At 39.7% G+C, this 24,264-nt stretch overlaps 1 protein-coding gene across 1 annotated transcript in view; it reads right to left on the reverse strand.

Moving 5' to 3' along the window:
* Parg (poly(ADP-ribose) glycohydrolase) overlaps positions 1-24,264 on the reverse strand; it is a 133,048-nt gene that overhangs the window by 22,670 nt on the left and 86,114 nt on the right. Inside the window, exons 11-14 of the mRNA XM_004658049.3 lie at positions 20,911-20,971; positions 14,750-14,825; positions 7,608-7,755; positions 1,397-1,475 (exon numbers count right to left, since the gene is read on the reverse strand). Coding sequence (XP_004658106.3) covers positions 1,397-1,475; positions 7,608-7,755; positions 14,750-14,825; positions 20,911-20,971 — 364 coding nt within the window. The remainder of the gene's footprint in view (positions 1-1,396; positions 1,476-7,607; positions 7,756-14,749; positions 14,826-20,910; positions 20,972-24,264) is intronic.

Below are 24,264 nucleotides of genomic sequence, written 5' to 3' on the forward strand. Positions count from 1 at the left end.
TAAAAAAAGCTATTTTTAAAGAAGATAAAAACATCAAAGTAGACCAAACACATTGCTCATGGAAGTAGGAAGGACTAGCTGAGATCATAATTTTGGAAATGTATATAATTCCAAATATTTTATCTCATAATGAACCTGCATATACTGGTAGTCCAGCAACTTTTCATACTAAAGCATAACAATAGAAACCTTCCTGTTTGTTAGTCTTCAGACCATTACTAGGACTAAATAGCTACATAGGTATTTTATTACATGCACATACTTTACAAAATAAAAAGAAAGAAACCAGATGCTGGACTTGAGACATTACACAGAATAATTTGGTGAGAGATACAGCTACATAGGCAACAGCTGAGCCCTTCTGGCTTCCTCATTAAAAAGCACAACACAGAGTACTCCCATTACCCCTGGCCAAACAAGATTTCTAGACCATGGGTTGAGCAAGCAAGGTGCCAAAGAATGAGATCTGTAGAAAGGAAGAAGGGGGGCTGGAGAGATGGCTTAGCGGTTAAGTGCTTGCCTGTGAAGCCTAAGGACCCTGGTTCGAGGCTAGGTTCCCCAGGTCCCACGTTAGCCAGATGCACAAGGGGGCGCACGCATCTGGAGTTTGTTTGCAGAGGCTGGAAGCCCTGGCGCGCCCATTCTCTCTCTCTCTCCCTCTATCTGTCTTTCTCTCTGCGTCTGTTGCTCTCAAATAAACAAATTAAAAATTAAAAAATATATATTTAAAAAAAGAAAGGAAGAAGGGGCTGAGGGATGGCTCAATGGATACAGCGCTTGCTGTGTCCCTCTGAGTACATGAGTTTACATCTTCAAACCCCACATGAAAGCTGGAAGCAAGGTGGGATCCCATAATCCCAGAGTGCTTATGGTGAGAAAGGAAGTGGGGAATGCCCACACGGCCACACCAGTTCCCCCCATCCCACCCCCCAAAAATAAAGTGAGTAACTACAAAGAAAGAGGGCAGCAGCAGCAAAATTCACTGCAGGCTTTGTTATCAAGTAATCTGTGGCTTTATGAAAACTTTCCAAGCGTAGGTTCTCCCAAATGTTATTACAGAGAAACTAAGGACAACTAACTAAGCTTCTCAAAGGCTTTACGGTCTAGCTGGAATTGATTCAGTTTGGACTTGGAAGTTAATCTCCATTGCTTCCAAGTGGCAGCTAAACAACTCTAGAACTCTGCTCTGCTGATTTTTGCTTTAGACTTTTGGGTTTTCATCTTTTCTTTGCTTTTGTTATATGGGAGATGCTGCTATTATTTTGACTTTCAAAGAATCTGGAATACTAAATTTAAAAAAAAAAGTTCAACTGTTGTGAAGGACACAGAGTGCACTGAGGTCAAACCTACACATCTTTACTTTCAGCTACTTAATAGTGAAGTTAGAAACACTCACTTTTCACTCCCATCTTCATGGCTCCGGGCCCAACGGTATGTTTCGGCATAACCTGTGTACTCACTGTATTGTTCAGTACCTGAAACAAATAAGCTGTCATTACTCACTTCATAATCAATGGTGAAAGCATCTCATACTTGAAAGGAAGGAGGATCAGAAATTCAGTCACCCTTAGCTACACAATAAGTTTGAGGCCAGCCTGAGCTACACTACACCTTGTTAAAACAAACAAACAAAACAAAAATTTCTTCAACTGGATAAAGAAAGTATTGACCACAAAACTTGCTCAGTGGTAGAGCAGTTGCCTCACATGTGTGAGGCTCTGTGTTCAGTCCTAGGACAGCAAAATGAACAGAGAAAATAAATGAATGAAAATACAAACAACTCAATTTAGAAAAATGGGCAGAAATCTTTAACATATCCCTCACCCAGGAAAACACACAAATGGCTAACAATCAAACAGCATACTGTGCAACACTACTAGTCATTGGTGAGTACATGAAAACTATAGTGAGATACAACTGCATAACCAAAAGTATGGCTAGAATAAGAAAGAGAACACTAAGGGCTGACAAGAATGCAGAAAAACAGAAATCTCATATACTGCCAGTTCAGCATAGAATGGCACGATGATTCTGAAAAAGTGTGGCAATATCTAATTTACAAAGGGCCTGGAGATTTAGCTCATTGGAAGTGCAAGGCCCAGGGTTTGGTCCTCAGCACCGGGGGAAAAAAATCGTAAATTAAACACATAATAACTATTTGATTTGGAAATTTAATTCTTAGGCATTTACCTAAAAGAAACTGAAATGCATGCCCACAAAAAGTGCACAAAAGAATCAGTAGGAGATTTTATTGTGAATATATATATATGAAGATTTACTGTAAGGACATGGATTATATAACTGTGGGAGCTAACTAAGCAGGTCCAACGAGCAGGCTGTGACTCAGGCATGGGCAGCAGTTGCTATCCACAGAAAGGATTTCTTTGTCAGAAAAGTCTACCTTTTTTTTTTTTTAAAATTTATTTTTGTTGTTGTAGAGACAAAGAGAGAGAATGGGCACACCAGGGCTTCCAGCCACTGCAAACGAACTCCAGACGTGTGCGCCCCCTAGTGCATCTGGCTTATGTGGGTCCTGGGGAATCGAGCCTCGAACTGGGGTCCTTAGGCTTCAAAGGCAAGTGCTTAACCACTAAGCCATCTCTCCAGCCCAGAAAAGTCTGCCTTTTAATTGACTACAACTAGGCTCATAGAGACTACTGCAAATAATCTCCCTTCTTATATGCTGAGTGACTGTGTGGACTTTTAATCACATTTGCAAAAGACCTTTACATCAATAACTAAATTAGTGTTTGCTGCAGTTGAACTGACATAAAAACAAGTAGAAAAAATACCATAAAGCTAAAGTAAGCTAGGCATGGTGGTCATGTCTGTAATCTCAATACTCGGAAGGCTGAGGCAGGAGGTTAATCACAAATTCAAGTCCAGCATGGGCTAAAGAATGAGACCCTCTCTCAAAACAACTATGCCTCTAAAAGTAGAAAACAATCCAAATGTCTATCAATAGAGGCGTGTGTGTAGCATGTTCCGAGGGGTATATGTGCATATGGTATATGTTTTTAATGTGTTTCAAATATAAATGTATTCATAAGCTCTGATGAAAATGTAAAAGTGAACAGTGAGAAGAGTCAACAAGACAGAAGAGTGAATGGTAATAGTCCCGCAAGATGCCATAGTTCACAGGAACCTTCACACAAGGGAAAACTAGAAGGAACCCATCTAAATCTTATCAAGAGCTCATGATAGCAGTAGGAGTTTTTGAGATTTACCAGGAAATACTCCTTTTTTTTTTCTTAGTAGGAATAAAAGTTTGGAATGAACAGGTAAAAGTACTTTGAGGATTAAAACTTGAAATTTATTTTTATTTACTTATTGGCAATGAGAAAGAGAGAGAGGGGGAGGGAGGGAGGGAGGGATGAATATGGACATGCCAGGGCCTCCAGCCACTGCAAACTCCAAATGCAAGTGCCACTTTGTGCATCAGGCTTATGTGGGTACCAGGGAATAGAAACGAGGTCATTAGACTTTGCAGGGAAGTGCCTTAACCACTAAGCCATCTCCCCAGCCCCAAGATTAAAACTTTCTACTTGTCAATGGGTTGTGCCCTAGGAATGATGGTTTATATGAAAGCCATCTAACCAATAATCCTTAGCATCATTCATACAATGGTGAACACGAGGCAGAAAGAATATTCTTGTCTTCAGCCCTCATGGTTAATAAAAATTTAGGAAAGATCTCCAAACATTTAAGGGAACCTCCAGCCAAATTTGGATCCTCCCTAACGAGCCCGTGTTGGCTAGCAATGGGCTGTTTCAGTAGTGATGGGCATCCTGGTGCTGTAGCGCAGTAAGCGACATGAATACTGCAGGCGGAGGTTGTCTGCTTGTGGTCACTCCTGTCAGTTCTGCTGACAGTAAAAGATGCAAGGACATTAACGATAGCACCATGTGATTCATTGCAGGGCTAGTTCTCTGTTAAACATACTAGTCCTTGCTCATGTTGCTTCATGTCTAAGCATCTTCTTTATTTGCTCACTAAACAGAAACCACAACCAATGCTAAAGAGCCCCTTAACACTCTTTTGTGAAGTTATTTGCTAGATATCAAGACAGATGGGGGAGGAGGAAGACTATGGTGTAATTCTTTCCCTCCATCCTTTCTAAACAAAAGGCTTTACCTCACAGCTACTGCAGGGCAGAACACAGCAAATATAGGGATAATATTGTCTGCATAAAAGTATTTGCCTGGTTGCATGACCTGTTTCATATTCATTTAGAAGTCTGATAGCAAACAGATGTTCCACAATGATGACAAATCTAATTTATTTGCAATTTCTCAAAGCTCTTCTACAGATTCAGGCAGCAGAGTCACAGCCATTAGCTCACTGAGCCTGGATGCATCACTGAAGGAATGGAATTGATCGGGCAGATAGATTGCAGTGCATGGTAAAGAGCCTCCTAAGAAGGGAGATGGCAGGAATCCAGACATCAAGTAGATGATGAAATGGCCATTTCCATTAGGGGAACATCACATCACAGATATTAATTAGGAGGCACTATAATATAGTTAAGTGGATGTGGGGGGGGGATGCTGAGTTAAAAGTTACCCCAAATGTCCTTACCTTGAGGGAATTACAGATCAGAATGTGAGTCACAAATCTGCAATTTTCCACTCATTTCATAATGGCTACAGGTAAGTTAGAGATCAGAGATAACTCCCCAGGTTGGGAGACAAACTATCTTTAAATTAAAAAGAAAAGAAAACTATTTCAATGTTTCTCCTTTAATATTCCCAGGGAAAATGACATTCTTTATAGTAACATTAGTGGCAGATGAAAAAGGAATCCTTTCCACTACAAAACAAACTAGCTTTCAATTTAGATGCCCAGCATCTTAACAAGATTTTTATTTATTTACTTTTTATTTTTCGAATGTAAGTTCACCTTGAAACATGTTGAGATATTTTATATGAATTTTCAGTTCATCTGTTAGCATATTTAAATTAAAGGAGTATAAGGCAAATATTTAAGATAATTAATTGCCAAACAGCAGTCAGTATGCCAATCTTTCCCAAATTTTTTTTTTTTGTAATTCTGTACACTTCACCTCCCTCAATGTCATCCTTCTTCTGTACCTAATGATAATCAGCAACTGTAATCAGATAACCCACACATGAGTTGAAGCAATGCTGAGAACCAAACAGGTCATAAATTTCCATTTCAGTAAAATAGCAACCTCTCAGGATTGTAGATGAAATTCTTCATGTTATTAACTTCAAACAGCAAACCAGGAGTCCTGGAAGAAACTCCTTTGCTGAGGTTCCAATCTTACTTACAAAACTTTTTTTTGGGGGGGGGGTTTCAAGGTAGGGTCTCATTCTAGTCCAGGCTGACCTGGAACTCACTATGTAGTCTCAGGACGGCCTCGAACTCACAGGGATCCACCTACCTTTGCCTCCGAGTGCTGGGATTAAAGGCGTGCGCCACCATGCCCGGCTTAAAAATTTTGATTCTTGCCTTACTTGACCAAAATGGCAGGATCACAGGATAAGAAAAACAGGATCACTAAATGATGTGAAATGACTTGTTGAAAAATTCCTTTAGCAAGGAGTGCTTACAGAAGTGGCATTAGCAAAATGGTGGACCAAAAACCCTCCGAAGTGCTGGGGAGTGGCTCAGTCAGTAAAGTGCTTACTATGCATGCATGAAGAAGAGTTTGATCCTCAGAACCCATGTTAAAAAAAAAAAAAAAAAAAAAAAAAAAAGCTAGGCAGAGTGGCACGTGGTTGTAACTAACCCCAGCCTTGGGAACCTTAAGCAGGATTACTAGGGCTCACTGGCTAGCCAGTCTAATCTAACTGGCAAGCTCCAGGCCATAAGAGACCTTGTCTCAAAAAAAGTAGATGATACTTGAGGGGAAACCCCTGGCAAAGACACTTGAAGGTTGTCCTCTGGCCTCCACATGCACACACATGAAAATGTATACACACACATAAAAACATACAAGACTTTAGTTACTGGGTGTGGTGGTTCTCATCTTAAATGCCAGCCCTCAAAGGCTGAGGTAAGAGGAGCACCATTAGTTTGAAACAAGCCTGGGTTGTGAGTTCCAGGACAGGCAACACTGCCTCAAAAAACCAAAGCAACAAACTCACTGGGAAAAAACAAAATTCACTTCTAAAAAGTCTCTACCACATAAAACATCATGAAAATTAACCAAGGAAGTTAACCAAAGCTTAAAGCAACACAGGGAGTGCTTAATCAAGACAAACTGACTGAATCTTGGCTTTAAAAAAAAAAAAAAAATCAAGCTCATGGCACTTTAATTCATCCTATTTTCCATCCGTTTCTCTTGAGCTCTGTGGTGGCCTTACAAAGTGTCTATAGTCACTGTGAAAGAAAGCAGCTAAACGACAAGTATGAGGATGATACTTCTCAGAGACCAGGGCACCATCAAGTGTAACAACATGTGAGATTTAAGAGGGCACCGTCTTTTAGGTGCTTAAGTAAAAAAGATATGATGGCTGATTCAGACTTTCTTCAAAATAGTTTACATTTATTTGGGAGAGAGAGAAATAAATAAAGAGGCAGATATAGAGAGAGGATGGGCACATCAGGGCCTCTAGCCACAGCAAATGAACCCCAGATGCACCACCTTATGCATTTGGCTTTACATGGATACTAGGGACCTGCACCTGGGTCCTTTGGCTTTGCGAGCAAGTGCCTTAATGACTAAGCCATCTCTCCAGCCCAGGACTTTCTTAAGTGCCAAGAAATAGCATTATTTTTTATGTAACTCAGCCACAACAAAATGGTATGATACAAGCTGGGCGTGGTGGCGCACGCCTTTAATCCCAGCACTTGGGAGGCAGAGGTAGGAGGATCACCGTGAGTTCGAGGCCACCCTGAGACTACATAGTGAATTCCAGGTCATCCTGGGCTAGAGTGAGACCCTACCTCAAAAAACCAAAAAGAAAAAAAAAAAAGGTATGATACAATGATCTCAGTCTGAAAAAAAAATTAAGCTCCTATGACAAACCTAAACTATAAATTTGACTAATTTTCTCCCTCTCTTACTCCCATATTAACTTAAAACCAATCAATGGGAGGCATTAAGACAATCACACTTTTCCTCTTCTGACTAGAAATTACAATAAAAAACATGAACTTACTGAGTAATTTCTGTTGGAAAAAGCACCCTGTTAAAGTAATGGTTCTCTCTAAACACAATCATTTTTTTTATATTTAGTATTTTCATTTTGAAGTACAATAAAACACTTAAAAATTTACTCACTTTTAAAGAAAAATAACTCCTATTCAAAATATAATGGGAGAATACAGTACATCAAAAATATCTTCATTTTAAGAATATTATTTTATCATGAAACTTTAAACTGGAGGGTACCTGAATTTTTTTTACCTTTGTTTCTCAAAGATGCCAAGAAAGAAAAGATGGGAGACAAAATGTATTACCCAAGACATTCAAAGAAAATAATACTGTACAATTTCAAAAAATAAACACAAATAATGAATAAACATACTCGGACTAACTCATGGAATAGAAAAGTTCTACCTGGCCAGCCACCAACTGTCACAATAGGTAATAACAGATGGAGGAAACTGCCCCACTGTGAAGACTTCCCAGCACCAACCTGTGATAATAAGACACTCATTGTGATCCAGCACCTCAGTGAAGAGCCGTGCAACAATCAACTCTGGGTTGATTAAAAAGCGGATTTCTTCTTGCACAAGTCCTGCACTGGTTACACCACCTCCAACAAAACGATTTGCAAAGTCCACCTATTTGGGAGAAATGGTATATTAAATAGTGGTCTCAAAACCTGCAAACAGGCCTGGAGAGATGGCTTAGCTCTTTAATGTGCTTGTCTATGAAGCCTAAGCACACTGGTTTGATGCCCCAGAACCCACATAAGCCAGATGCACAAGGTGACATATGTATCTGTAGTTCATCTGCAATGGCTATAGGAGCTAGCGTGCCTGTTGATTCTCTCTCTCTTTAATAAATAAATAAATAACCCTACAAACATTAGAATTCTCTCGTAGGAGAACCAGTTAGCAATCTTCCCAAGGAGGGCTGATTAACATTGTTTGCACTCTCCAGGGTACTGCACTGAACATTTCTATATAGTCGTTGGATTCCAAGATGTCCAAAGAAACCTGGATAATGGAGCATTTAGACAAAATACTAAGTATAACATGAACTCTTATTTATAAACCTTGGGGTCCCCACAGATCAGAACAGATCTTCATCTGAGAAGAATTCAAGATCTTCCCCCTTCATTCACTACTCAACCTCACTTTCTGTACTTCCCATAATTTAAAAATTACCATATCTTTCCTATATAATGTAGTAATCTGGTTCCAAACAACTGAAAAGTTTATTATCTGGTCATGTGGCATAAGCCTTTTTTTTCTATGGAAGAATAACTAGATAGATTTTTGTTATTGCTTGAAATTCAACCTGAAACTCCAGGTTGTATAACATGATCAACTTTGTTTTTTTTTTTTTTTTTAATATACCCAAATGGAGGCAGAAAGGAGTAAGAAAGAAAAGCCTGCATAAGAACATAGATTTAACTACATTAGTATTTCCAGCCTAATCTGAAACAATGCACAGGCATTCTTGCTTTTGTTTGTGGTACTGGAGGTTATGTTCCACCACTGAGCATTTGGCTGAACACTATACTTTCAGCCCTATGTAAACTTCCTGTGATGTATTACAAGGAGGTCATCAATTTTTTACTGATGAAGAGGAGACAGACACTCCTCAAATCATGCAAACTCAACCTGCCACTGTTACTTTACTTTCAGAACAGGTGACTATCTTTGTCTTATTATTATTATTACTCTAGAATAAGACACACAGAAACATACAGTCATAACAGACAAATCATACCAAATTTACTAAGTACTATATGAAGGCTCACATGCTCTTAAGCTATTGTACAACATAAGATCTCTTGAAATTTGTTCATGTTGTCTAAAGTGATGAAAATAATTTGAAGCTAATTTCATAGGAGTAAAGCAAGATTATAAATCTTATGCTATGTAAACACAAAAATGAACAGAAAGCAAAGTAGTCTTTTCTCACCTAAATGTTAGAAAAGACTGAAACAAACCACTGAGAAATTCTTGCAATGAGTAGTATAAAAAATGTAAAACAAATGAAATAAACAAAAAACCATGTATTTGGGTCTGTTTTCTTGAGTACTAAAATGGACTCTAAAGAAATCCAGAGTTAACTAGTTGTGTCATATAGAAACATGGTTTTGGTACAACTGTCTCTGGAGTAGAACCAGCCACCTAGCACACGGAAGTTTTTGGCAGTGGATGATTCCTGGCTTAGACAGCTCCATTTCACAACATGGAACGTGAGGCGGGGATGATGGGCACAAAGACGAGTGAGCACACACTGCCCCCTAGTGCTAGGGCTGCAGCTCAGGGAAACAGTATTTGCCCAAGGATCTGCATGCAACGCTTAGTAAAAGATAAAAGGTGAGGCAGGTGTAGTGGAGCACGCCTTTAATACCAGCACTTGGGAGGCAGAGACAGGAGGATCACAGTAAGAGACTGCATAGTGAATTCCAGGTCAGCCTGGGCTAGAGTGAGACCCTACCTTGCAAAAATCAAAGAGGTGATTCCTGGTCTCACAAGATGTACAGTTGCATGGGAGTTGGCATCGAAGCAGAAAGATGGTCGTTAACAAATCTATGCATGTGTATGCTATACTTTATGCATAACAAAATTAAGTAAACCCTAGGCATGTGAGAAGACAGTGGAGCTTTACAAGAGGCTGTGGCATTCAATCCAGAGTTAACTGACAGACAGCCTGAGGGAAAGAGAGAACCAGTTGCTTACAGGTGTTTGACAGGATTGTACACAGCTTCTTCATGAAGCCTGCAATGTAGAGGCCCTGAGGCTTATTGATGGTGAAAGGTGGTCCTGTGTCTAGGAAATTTCTTACTCAATTCTAAAAGTTTTGGAAAGGATTCATTTAATAACTGGACCTGTGTTTTAGTAAGGTAATTTGGGGCATAGTATCAGGTTAAAAGGAACACACTGGAAGAATGTAAAACTAAAAAGAAAGAGAAGGCTGGAGAGATGGCTCAATGAGTAAGTGTATGCTGTACAAGCATGAGGATCACCTGAGTTTGATCCAGAACCCACATGTGTTAAAGACAAAAATAAAGACACCCGTCACCCCCGTGCGGGAAGGGAGAGTGGAGACAGGAGGGGGCTGGAGCACGCTGGTCAGCCAGTCTGACTGAGAAGCAGCAGCCCCACATTCAATGAGACTAACTCTGTCTCAAGAAAAAGTAGATGAGACAGAGGAAGACACCCACTCCCCTTTGGCTTCTGCAATGTGCCCACAAGGCATGGACACCTGCAGACAATGTGCATATACCTTACACACACACCCAAAGTAAACAATCAAGGCAGGCAGATTAGCTAGGTAACCGAGTCATTTACACAAGGACTACTTGGGGCTCAAGCAGGACAGTGGTAAAATAAAGAAAGAGGAGAGCCAACAGTTTCAAATGGAATGGGCAGTATTTGAGAACTGAGAAACTAACTCTGGGCCTATCAGTGCAAAGCTATTGTGAATATAAGAGAGAAAACAAGGTGACTAACCACAGCCTCACTGAATTTTTACTGAAATAAGCCAGATAACAGAAATAACAAAATCTATCAAAATTGTGTACCATTTGATAATTATCATGAAATATGCACAAGCTATTGTTCACCCTGGATAAAAGGCAAACAGTATTCATTACTTGAAAGGTATGCACAGAATTACACTGTTAGGGCAAGGTTTTGTGTGTTTTTTTTTTTAAATAAACAACCCTAAAGTTTTGAGTACTTAAAACAAGTTAATAAAAGGCCCCAATAACAAGTGCAAAACCTGTTCTAGTACATGAAAACAAGCACACGAGTGTTTCTTCACTTTTACCCGGTCATTTGCCAAGTCTCTTGGTTTAAAGCTACTTATTCAGATTCCTTAGCTTCTGAATTATAACTTGATGAAGACAGAAATGTGAACACTCCTTAAAGAAGCTTTGTTGTTGCCATTCAAGGTAATGTAATTTAAATGCTACACAAGGAGCTCAGGAGCATTGCAACACAATACTCCCTAGTCTCCTGGAGAGACACGGCAAGGGGAGAGAGCAATTAATAGTAATGGAAGCCTTTATGGTTGTGTTTTAATGTACCAAGGGCCCACATCTCATCTACAGTAAATTGCAGGGGAGTGGGGAGAATCTCAGTCTTGACTGTGGGTAAAAAACTCCTTGTTGCATTGTCCTATAATACAGGCCAGCATTCCTGTTGTGCTAACCAGCAGCAGCTTTGCTTAGGTCACGTGCGTCATGACAACCTAGCTTTACCCATGACTTTAATGTAGGAAAGAACTGCATAAGGAAGAGCAGGTGAAAGAAAGTGATATTTATCTGGAACAATTTCAAGTATACTAAAAATTTATTTTTTAAAGTAAAAGATTACATGATTAATTAAAAAAATCAATGGTTCAAGCCGGGTGTGGTGGCGCATGCCTTTAATCCCAGCACTCGGGAGGCAGAGGTAGGAGGAGCGCCATGAGTTTGAGGCCATCCTGAGACTCCATAGTGAATTCCAGGTCAGCCTGGGCTACAGCAAGACCCTACCTCAAAAAACAACAACAACAACAACAACAAAAAAAATGCCGGGCGTGGTGGCGCACGCCTTTAATTCCAGCACTTGGGAGGCAGAGGTAGGAGGATCACCGTGAGTTCAAGGCCACCCTGAGACACCATAGTGCATTCCAGGTCAGCCTGAGCTAGAGTGAGACCCTACCTCGAAAAACCAAAAAAAAAAAAAAACCCCAAAAAAACAATGTTTCATCTGGGCATGGTGGTGCACGCCTTTAATCCCAGCACTTGGGAGGCTGAAGGAGGATTGCTATGAGTTTGAGGCCAGACTGAGACTAATTCCAGGTCAACCTGAGCTAAAGCAAGACCCTACCTCAAAAACGGTAAAAAAGATCAATGTTTCTTTTGCAAAAGTAAAGAATGGAAAAACTACTAATTCTGTATCCTAAGTATTTTTATTTGTAAGCTCAAGTAATCAATAGGAGGGTGTTTGTATGTGTGAGAGAGAGAAAGAAAGAGTGTGTGTCAGCCTTGCTATATGCAGCACAGGCAAGCCTTGAACTGAACTGGTGGTGATTCTTGTAGGTGCTGGGATTACAGGCATGTGTTACCACACCAACCATAAATGGGGATGGATAGTGGTGCATATCTATAATCTTCAGACTCAGGAGGGACAGGTAGGAGGATTGCAAGGTTGGGGAAAGCCTGAGCTGTATACTGAGTTCAAGATCAGATTGAGCTATATACTAAGACCATATCTCAAAAAAAACCTAAACAAGGACTGGAGAGATGGCTTGGTGGTGAAGGTACTTGCCTGCAAAGCCTAATGACCTGAATTCAATTTCCCAGTACCCACATAAGCCAGAAGTACTAAGTGACACATACTTCTGGAGTTCAGTTACAGTGGCTAGAGTCCCTGGTACAACAATTCTATGGCTCTCTGCTTGTAAATAAATACCAAAATCTTTTAAAAAAACACCCCTCAAACAAACATACTATGCTTCTTTACAGATTTTAATTATGTCTCCATAAGAGATAATTTTACAAGTAATTGCAATTCATTAATGAATTAATTACAGTGCTCTATAAAAAGGATAGAAGCATAGAATAACATGTTATCTTGATAAGTTAGCTTAAAAAAATCACTATAGGACTGGAGAGATGGTTTAGTGGTTAAGACTCTTACCTTCAAAGCCTAAGGAACCAGGTTTGATTGCTCAGTACCCATGTAAGCCAGATTCAAAACGTAGCACATGCATTTGTACTTTGTTTGCAGTAGCTGAAGGCCTTGGTGCACCCATTCTCTCTCTCCCTATCTGCTTCTCTTTTTCTCAAATAACTAAGTAAGCAAGTAAATAATTTTTTTAAAATCACTGTAAATTAGAAGGAAGCAGGATTTGGTGGCTCATGCCTATAATGCTAGCATTTGGGCATTGGAGGTCACAGACTCTCCATGAATTTAAATCTAGGACTAGAGTGAATTCCTGGCCAGCTTGAGCTAAGTGTGAGACCATGCCTCAAAAATAAAAAGAAGTTGCAGGTGGTGGTGCATGCCTTTAATCCCAGTAGTCTGGAGGCAGAAGTAGGAGAATCACCATGAGTTTGAGGCCACCCTGAGACTACATACTGAATTACAGGTCAGCCTCAGTTACAGTGACATCCTATCTCAAAAAATAAAATAAGGGCTGGAGAGATGGCTTAGTGGTTAAGCGCTCGCCTGTGAAGCCTAAGGACGCTGGTTCGAGGCTCGGTTCCCCAGGTCCCACGTTAGCCAGATGCACAAGGGGGCGCACACGTCTGGAGTTCGTTTGCAGAGGCTGGAAGCCCTGGCGCGCCCATTCTCTCTCTCTCTCTACCTGTCTTTCTCTCTGTGTCTGTCGCTCTCAAATAAATAAATAAATAAATAAAAAATAAAATAAAATAAATAAAATAAAAAAGATAAAAAACAACCAAGAGGAAAGTAAGTAATCAAGTTAGGTGTTACACTTTAAATAAAGCTAAACATGCAAGGTATATGGTCTCTCCCATGTATGTGTGTGTGTGTGTGTGTGTGTGTGTGTGTATACATATACACACACACACATAAATATAAATACAAACATACATATACATACACACACACACACACACATTTCTTCCCCCCCGAGGTAGGGTCTCACTCTAACTCAGGCAGACCTGGAATTTACTCTGTAGTCTCAGGGTGGCTCTCCTATTTTTTTTTTAAGACAGGGTCTTGCAATGTAGCCCAAGGGGTCTTAAAATCATAATGCTTCTTTCTTTGTCTCACAAATGTTGGGGTTACAGGCGTTTCAAACATATGCCAAGCTGGACTTCTTGTTTTAAATTTTTTTTTAATTTACATATAAGGAGGGGGTGGAGCATGCCAGGGCCTCAAGCAGCTGCAAACGAACTCCAGAGGCACATAACATTTGCATTTGGCTGTACAGGGATAATGGGGATTTGGACCTGGGCCAAAGCCAGACTGGCAGGCTTTGCAAGCAAGTGCATTTAACTGAAGAGCTATCTCCTCAGCCCTGAGGCTGGGACTTCTTAATTTTTATTTCCAAAAAAAGAAAAGAAAAAAGAAAATGCTTAAAGTAATGATAGTAACAAATAAGCAACAAACTTTAAGAAACAGGACTACCTGTTACAGAGAAATAACTTTAGTAAACACAGTTCAGTGCTTAAAAGTGATATATGGGAGACAGGTCTTTCTCATCCATCCATTTTAGGTGTCTGCCCCCTAGAAGCAAACAAGGCTTTTGGTGGCAGAAAAACATCTCAAGCTGGTCATCATTTGGGGCAAAAACACAAGCCTTTAAAGAAAAAGAACAAAACCTAGCGACAGCTTGTCAAGACCACACCATGGGAACGTCTTCTACTGTCAATATGCTGTCCACATGGTGAGGTTTTCTGTCAAAGGCCGTTTCCAGAGGCATATGAATGTACACTGGCAAGTAAAAGATCTCAACGTGATCTGTTTGGTGTATTTTCCCCATTTTGCATCATGCTTCTTTGCATTAAATCAATTTAGGAGATAAACAAGTTTCCAGATTTCCTTTGCTGTCAGACTCTTGACAAGAGAAAGTCTTCATGCTTCTATACATGTGCAAGTACACAAACACTCAAACACACTGAGCTTTACCTACCTGTAACATGCCCCGGCCATTTCCTTCTATGGTACCTTCATAAGTGACATGCAATCGTGTCAATGGCTTTTCACATCTACAATGTAAAAAGATATTTCCATATATGAGTTATACATAACAGACAAATCTGAAAATATAGATAACTATGAAAAAAACTGAAATCACCATAAATTTCCAAAGTCAGAAATAAATGTCCATTATTATCATTCTTGGTATTGATGGTCCCAATATTTTTCTTACTCAAACTTGTAAATATGCTTAATCACAATAAAATGAAACATTTTGTTTTTTTCCCCTTATAAATATAAATGTTCTCTTAAGAGCTAAATTCTTAAGATATAAAAAATGGTTTGGGGGGCTGGAGATGGCTTAGCAGTTAAGCACTTGCCTGTGAAGCCTAAGGACCCCATTTTAAGGCTCGATTCCCCAGGACCCACATTAGCCAGATGCACAAGGGGGTACATGCATCTGGAATTCGTTTGCTGTGGCTGGAAGTCCTAGCACACCCATTCTCTCTCTCTCTATCGGCCTCTTTCTCTCTCTCTCTCTGTCACTCTCAAATAAATAAAAATGAACAAAAAGTTGTTTTTTAAAAAATGGGCTGGAGAGATAGCTTAGCAGTTAAGGCACTTGCTTGCAAAGCCAAAGAACCCCAGGTTCAATTCCCCAGGGCCCACATAAGTCAGATGCACAAAGGGGCACATGCATCTGGAGTTCATTTGCAGTGGCTAGAGCCCTGACTTGTCCATTCTACAAAACTTTCTTATTATGCCAGAGTTAGCAATCTAATATAAAAATTTGGTAATCAATTATGATTCTTAGATGAGTTCTTTACACTAGTTTGATAATGAGTGTTTGGGGTGGAATACCTTGTTAAAAATAGATGCCACTGAAATTCTTTAACACTTTTCTATAAATACGATTGACAGATAAAGCTAGCAAGTTTAAGTCTTCAAGAAAGCATATTTTTTTTCATATCATAAGCTGTATTTATTGAGATACTGGCCTGTCTTACCTCATGTGGGAACCAACTGCATAGTATTAACAGCATTTGATGGTTTTTTTTTTTATAGTTTACCCTACCCAATTGCTTACTGAATTAAAATGTTATGCTAAAGTATAACAGAGATGATACTTGAATTCCTAACTTATAAAAGTGGTCTAGTAATTTTCTGGAGTACAGGTGATTCTATTTTTTAAAATAATAACTTATAAGGTAGGCTTGGAAAGCACTATTTACTTACAGATTTATTTCTGTCCTAATTTTAATGAATCTACAAATGTTCCTAAGAGACTGATAACCTTAAACTAAGGCAGTTCAATACAACTTCCAAGCCCTTTATTTGGATTAACTCATTTAAGTCTCAGAACAATCTCATTATCATTACCTTTAATACATGGAAAAGAAAAGCACAGAAAGCACTTAAGCAATCTACTAAAGCTAGTCAATATTTGATTTTTACTTATTTCTTAAATTATTTTGAGCTTTACTTGTTATATGTAGTATGTGCTACGTGTTTGTGTGCAGCTTTAATACATGGAAAAGAAAAGCACAGAAAGCACTTAAGCAATCTACTAAAGCTAGTCAATATTTGATTTTTACTTATTTCTTAAATTATTTTGAACTTTACTTGTTATATGTAGTATGTGCTGCGTGTTTGTGTGCATATATGCATGTGGAGGCCAGAGAAAGCTTGGCAGCTTCCTCCATTACTCTTCTACCTTACTTCCTTGAGAAGCAGTCTCTCACTGTACTGGGAGCTAGCTTTGGTCAGGCTGACTGGCAAGTGAGTCTTAGGTCTCTGCCTCCCTCAGGTACCGGGATTGCAAGCATGTGTGGTCACATTTGAATTTTATGTGGGTGCTGGAGATTAAACTGAGGTCCTCACGTTTGTGCAGCGAGATCCACTGAGCCATTTCCTCGATGCCTCAACAAAGTAAACAACACAACCAAGTTCTGAATCCAGGCAGCACAACTTACTGGCCAAACTCTTAACCAACACACTATAGTTTTAGGAAAAAAAAAAAAAAATCTTTTGTGGAAAAAGTTCATAGGTTTAATTTTTAAATGTTGTCTTTTCATGGTCTTATGTTTCTAGCTATTTTTATTCAAAAGGAATCTCCCCATTGAGGATATTGCTGAAAATCTAAGCAAAACCCAATAATCCGTGAACTGTCAGGACTTCAAAACAGCAATTTCATCTTTTGGCAAGTATTCTCCACAAGTAAAGCTAGCAGCTTTGTATTACACTTTCACTATCATTTTGGAAGTAGTAGAAACTGGTTTGTTTGCTTGATGTATCTTTCACCTTCCTAGTAGGTCTTCTGTTATGGTCCTACAAATCCTCTATCCAGGAATCAAAGCCACAGACTATTCTGACTCTCTATGATTTACTCAGCCTGGCTAAAATAGTCTCTATTAATCAAATCACTAACTGGAACAGGCCAGAAAGAGATTCAGGAAAGCCTGTAACTTCCTGGCACCCATACGGTCCCTTGCACTTGACAGTACCAACAATTCTTATCTCTTCTTCTATTTCCCTCCTTATGCATGTACTCAAGTTTCTGGTTCTGGAGTCTGTGACACTGATTTTAATTACATTCTTCAACTCACTCATGAAGCAGCTAAAACAAAACAGACATCAATGAAATAAATAAATAACTAAGGCACCAAGTTAACTTCTGCCTCTCATAGTTGAAGGGATAATCGATCTCATGTAGGAGCAGTTAATGTATTTCATTCACAAAGCAGCCTTGCCAATCTGCATTTTCAACTGTAGCTTCTCTACAACACGATACACAAATAAATGGATGTTATTTTACGTGAATAAGGCCTGTGAGTCATCTATAAAACTGACACAAAAATGACCTGAACAAAACACCCTGCATTCCTAAATTCCTATTATGCACACTATTGGGAAGATGAAGTAAAAGCAACTTCTTATCCTCCAGTCTGGACAGGGATGCAGCAGAATGTTACTTTTAATTCTAACCTACAAACAGTATAGTCAAGGACACGTTCCGAATCCAGAAATAAGTATGGATTTGTGAGCAATAGCAGAAGGGTAAGTCAAATAAGCATTTTAAAGATAAAGGCTGACTGAGAAATCCTGCTGGATCTGAGTTGATAATCTCCATGTAGACCAGCTGACAGAAAGCTGGAAGAAGCCATTCTGCATGCAGTTCAATGGGAGAGAGAGAAATCACCAGTGAAGACACTCATCAGTGGACACTGCAAGCCTTCTATTTGGCTAGCAAGGCCAAAATGAGCCAACGGGTGTAATAGGGGCATGTCTGTTATGGTGAAACCAACTGCCCTCTAATTGGACTAGAGGCCTGCTCCATGGGAGGGAATACATCCCTGATACTGAAAACTTAAAACAGGGGTAGTCATGAGCCCTAGGGGTGTATTATCTGTTGTTGTCTGGCTAGATGTATATACTGTGCTTATCAAACTGCCCGGTAAGCACTTCTGTTAATGTTCATACCCTTATATTAATGCTATTCTCACTTTTGGTAGAGAACCTTCTCTTTTCAGATGGCAGTGACCTTGGGATGACTCAGAAGGTATCATGGTGATGGAAAGAAATGACTGCAGTGCTCAGTACTGCAATATCTCTATCACACCTTCCAAGGCTCAGGGTGTAATGCAGAAGAGGTGGCGGAAAGAATGTAAGAGCCAAAGGAAGGGTAGGACTGTATACAACACGCTCCCTCCAGCCACAGAATGGCCTGGATATCCATGACCTCACAGTGCCTGACACTACCTGTACAAGACCATCATAAGAGGAGGGAAAGATCATGACATCAAAATTAAAAGAGAGACTGATTGAGATGGGGAGGGGATATGATGGAGAATGGAGTTTCAAAGGGGAAAGTGGGGGGAGGGAGGGTATTACCAGGGGTATTTTTTATAATCATGGAAGTTGTTAATAAAAATTTGGAAGAAGGGCTGGAGAGATGGCTTAGTGGTTAAGCGCTTGCCCGTGAAGCCTAAGGACCTGGGTTCGAGGATTCAATTCCCCAGGACCCACATTAGCCAGATGCACAAAGGGGTGCACGCGTCTAGAGTCTGTTTGCAGTGGCTGGAAGCCCTCACACGCCCTTCTCTCTCTGTATCTATCTCTCTGCCTCCTCCTCTCTGTCTGTCACTCTCAAATAAATAAATAAAAATTTAAAAAAATTGGAAGAAAAAAATAAAAAAAGATAAAGGCTGAAAGTAAAAGAAATTTAGAAACTAGATTTATTCACTGTAGCTCAAGAAGGAAGAACCAAGACCATGAAAGGAGATATTTAGAAGACAGACATTTCTAGTGAACACAGTGTGAGGGAACAAGCCAGCAATTCACTGAGACGAACAGTGACTTCTCCATCACTGAAGCAGTCCAGTCTCTGTCTGCTGCAGGAATTATAGAGCTTACTGATATTTTTAGTAGGCAGTTGGGCAAAATGACTTCCTGGGTCCCATTCATTTATAATATACCATGATTCTATGTACACTTCCTTTCCTGACACTTTTTTTTGTGCTTTTTCATGTTGTTTTCTCTTTTATCCACTTCTCTAGTAAATCATCATCTCAACCATGCATTAATTTTCCCAAGTTGTTCTTTCACCTCACAAATCAGCATTGTACATGCACATGCGTGTGTGTGTACACATATGTGTGTATGGGTCAAGGTCAGCATCTTCTTCAACCACTTTCCACCTTATTTTTTGAGACAAAGTCTCTCAACTGAACCTAGATCTCACTGATCCAGCTAGACTAGCTAGCTAGCAAGTCTTGGGGCTCCTGCTATCACTGTCTTCCCAGCACTGGGACTCCAGGTGGATGTCACCATGCTCAGCTTTTACGTGGATGCCAGGGACCTGAATTCAGATCTTCATGCTTGCACAGCAAGCAATTTATCCATTAACCACCCCCAAGCACCCACCCAATAGGTAAGCATTTTTTTCCCCCCAAGATAGGGTCTCACTCTAGCTCAGGCCAACCTGCAATTCACTATGTAGTCTCAGGGTGGCCTTGAACTCACAGCAATCCTCCTACCTATGCTTCCCGGAGTGCTGGGATTAAAGGCGTATGCCACCATGCCTGGCAGATAAACATTTTTGATGGATGAAAATATCAATTAGGCAGATAGGCCTTCTAAGTTAGTTATTCTTAAAGAGTGACTCCCTTTTATCATTAAATCCAAACAATTACAAACAATGATTCAAATTGTTAGAAAGTACATTTACATAAAAATATGCATGCAGTAAGCTTGAACATGTCCTCACTTATTTAAAAAGTTGACCTGTATTTCTTTAGCTGCATTGGGATTTGGTCTAGATTTTTAAAATGTCTTACTATCTCATAGTATTAAACATCTTACAAATCTCTCTTAACTCAGATGGGCTGTCATTCTCCTTGATATTTCCCGATAAACTATAAGGGAAAACTCATAGAAAACTTCCACAAAATTTGTTGCTAGTATATTAGAGAACCAAACTTCAGAACTCCTGTCATTCAAATTTTAAGTGATGCTATTTCTCATTATTATCCCCCAGAAAGAAAAGCCATAAAACATAAAACTCTAAACCGAAGAAGGGTAAGGAGGAACACCTAATATTGGTGTTCTACTTAATATTAGCACCATCAGACTCAAAACTCCTTAATTCTAAGTAAAATTTGTTTCAGAAGACAAAGCAAAGGCAAAATAGAAGACCAAGTGTTACAGATTTGGATTTAGGATACATTCTGGGGCTGGGGAGATGGCTCAGCAGATAAGACCACAAAAGCACAAAGGCCTGAGAGGGTCTGATTCACCCCAAGTTCGATTCCCTAGAACCAATGTAAACAGCTGGGCATGGCCACATGCTCCTGTAATCCCAGTGCTGTGGGAACCATAGACAGCATTGCTGAGGTTTCCTGGTCAGCCAGTCTGACTGAAACCGTAGGTCTGGGTTCAGTGAGAGACTCATCTCAAGGAAACAAAGCAGGGCAGTGAGAAAGGACACCCGACCACCCACACCCCATACCACATGTAGTACACACACAAAATAAGTAAATAAATAAATAAAACCTTCTAACAGTGAGAACTATAGACATGCCATTGATGAGAAGAAATTCTCATGGTCAAACAGTCCTCCTAATTCCAAAGGACTATAGTCATTTTTATTATTACCTTTCCCATTCTGGAAAATCTTCAAGACTCTGTCTTGTAAAGGTCACCAACCCAGTAGGTTCTACAACAGTAATAAAATAAAGAAAACAAAGCACAAAATAAATTTTAATTCTGAATTAATACATACTCAGTAAATGAATGGGTCTAACAATGTCTGACAAAACTAATGATGGCTGGGTGTGGTGGCACATACACATAAACCCAGCACTAGGAAGGTGGAAGTAAGAGAATCAGCAGTTTAAGTCCACCCTACACAGCAAGTTCAAGGCCAGAGTAGGATACATGAAACCCTGTCCCAAACAAAAACAAAACAAAACAACAACCCAAACCCCTCTCAATAACAACAAAAGTGAATGAGGAAATATCAAGTCGAATGTATAGGCTTAAAATATGGTTATTCCTCATTGTGTGTGTGTGTGTGCGTATGTATGTATGTATAAGTCATGTATCTCTTCCTGTATACCATTTCTAAATTACATATAATACTTAATACAATGAAAATACCAGGCAAGTAGATACTGTATTAGATTGTTTAGGGAGGAAATTACTCTGTAAACGTTAAGTACAGATTTTCTTTGTATTATTTCCAATCTGTGGCACCTTTGCAGACATACGGGTCAACTGTGCAACAGAATATTGATGGAAAAATTACTAAGTAAGTTGAAAATGATGGCTTACCATTTTAATCCCAGCACTGAGGAAGATGAGGTAGGAGGATCATCATGAGTTCAAGACTATCCTGGGCCAGAATGTGCTCCAGGTTAGCTTGGGCTACAGTGAGTTCTGACTCAACCCCCAAAATAAAATAATAAAATTTACTAGATAAAACTATAGAAATAACCACACAATAGTAGAATTTGAGAGCTACTACTTTTGGTGATATATTTAAACTGAGATAACTGGAGAGATGGCTCAGCAGTTAAAGGTGCTAGCTTGTAATGCCGATGGCCTGGGTTCAACTACCCAGTACCGACATAAAGTTGGATGCACAAAATGAAGCATGCGTCTGGAGCTTGTTTGCAGTGGCAGGAAGCCCTGGTGCACCCATTCTTCCTCTTTCTCTCTCTCTGCCTCTTTCTCTGTCTCATGTAAATAACTAAAAATATTTAAAAAAATGAAAACTTCCAGACATGGTGTTGCAGGCCTTTAACCTTAGCACTCAGAAGACAGAGGTAGGAGGACAGCAGTGAATTCTAGGCCATGTTGAGACTCAATAGTGAATTCCAGGTCAGCCTGGGCTAGAGCAACATCTTACCTCAAAAAGAAAAAAACAAAAACCCCTGAGAACACTTTTTTTTTTTTAGTGTGGATAAACGTGCTCATGTGTTGGAGTATGGGCGTGTGAACACCACACACACGTGTAGAGGTCAGTGGACCATGGGTGTTGGTCCTCACCATCTATCTTATCTTAGGCAGGGTCTCTTGTTCACCACACTGTGTTTATCAGGCCTCCTGGCCCTGTAAGCTTCTAGGCAATTTTCCTCTTTCACTCTCCCTTTTCATTCTAGGTATGTGCTGTGATCACAGATGCTAGACCTTAAACTTCTGGCTGTATGTGGGTTCTGGGATCGGAACTCCAGCACTTACACTTACACGGCAAGCACTTTATCCACTAGCCTTGAATATACTTCCTCCCTTTCTTTCTCCCCCTCACACCCTCTGTGTGTGTGTGTGTGTGTGTGTGTATGTATGTGTGTGCTGTGAACATACTGCATGACACAGTCTCTTGTTATTGTAAATGGATGCCTGTTGGCTTTATGTGGGTGACTGGTGGTTTGACTCAGGGCCAACAGACTTTGCAAACAGGCACTGTTACCCACTGAGCAATCTCCTCAGATCCTGAAATACTTTTGTTACAAAGTACTAAAAAAATTAGGGTTAGGGCTGGAGAAACGGCTTAGTGGATAAGGTGCTTGCCTGCAAAGCCAAAGGACCCAGGTTCAATTCCCCAGGACCCAAGTAAGACAGATGCACAAAGTGGTACATGCATCTGGAGTTTGCAGTGGTGGGACGCCCTGGAGTGTCCATTCTCTCTTTCTCATTCTCCTTCTCTTTCTCTATCTCTGCCTCTTTCTCTCTGTCTCAAATAAATAAATTAAAATTAAAAATTATTTAAAATAAAGTTAACTTAGCTTAAGCACAAAACAAAATAAAAATGGAATTCCAATTTGCAGCCTGTTATTTAAAGAAAAGTCTTAACCCTACATTCAAAGACCTGGTGAACAGCTACACATTCTAAGCACTCTGAATCCAATTTCTCAGATTTAAGAGGGAAATCATTGGTAGACTCTTTACACTTAGCACAGCTGTATCACTGGCAATCACTCTTCATATACGTATACATCTTAGACAGAGGAGGAATTCACTGTGCTTTAAGAATTTAGAAAAGAAAGATATGCCTTTTAAAGATATGTCAGCGTGTTTGCAAGAATGAAATATTAGTAAGTGGCCACAGCATTCACCACCTCATAGTGGCCGACATTACCTACATCAGACCTGCAACAATAGGATGGAAAAAATGATGACCTCTGAATATGACAGGGACTAGGTGGAAAGAAGGAATTCAGTGGAAGTTGCATAGGGAAGTGGAAAAAGGAGGGCACGAGGGGATTGTGATCATAGCATATTGTGCAAGTGTACAAAGGCTGTCAATAAAAAGTTTCAAAAAGACCTATGTTCAGCAGATATAATGAAGTACAGCTTACTGTTCTTGAAGTTGAGAGCTGTTCTGTCCACTTTGGTATCCAATCCAAGTGTAACTACTGAGTACTTGTGATGCATCCAGTCCAAATGGAGACTTGCCACATTGTAAGATTCATACCAGATTTCAAAGATGTACACGAAGTATAAAATATCTCATTAGGAGTATTATGCTAACTATACGTTAAAATAATATTTTGATATAGTGGGTAAAATAAGATACACTATTAAATTTTTAATATGTTAATTACGGCTAGAGAGATGGCTTAGCAGTTAAGGTGCTTGTCTGCAAAGCCTAGGGACCCACGTTCAACTCTCCAGATCCCACGTAAGCCAGATTCACAAAGGAGTTCAATTTCAGTAGCTGAGGCCCTGGTGCTCCAATTCTCTCTCTCAATAATAATAAAAAGTTAATAATTTTAGGATTATTCTAGGAGGGGCTTAGATTTATCTTTTTTAAGTAGCAAGAACAAAATATGAATCTCACTAAGTGTAAAATTTTCTTCATTGATTTCCTTCTAAAACTTTGAGCAATGCTCAACATGTATTCAAGGGAAAAATGACCCTAGCATGATTTAAGATGTGTTTTATGACAATTCCACAAAAAGGAAGGCCACAACTCCAAAGAACTGATGTCACTTAACCACAGAAAGC

The sequence above is a fragment of the Jaculus jaculus genome, chromosome 18, assembly GCF_020740685.1.
Source record: "Jaculus jaculus isolate mJacJac1 chromosome 18, mJacJac1.mat.Y.cur, whole genome shotgun sequence".
In the NCBI taxonomy this organism is placed as follows: Eukaryota; Metazoa; Chordata; class Mammalia; order Rodentia; family Dipodidae; genus Jaculus; species Jaculus jaculus.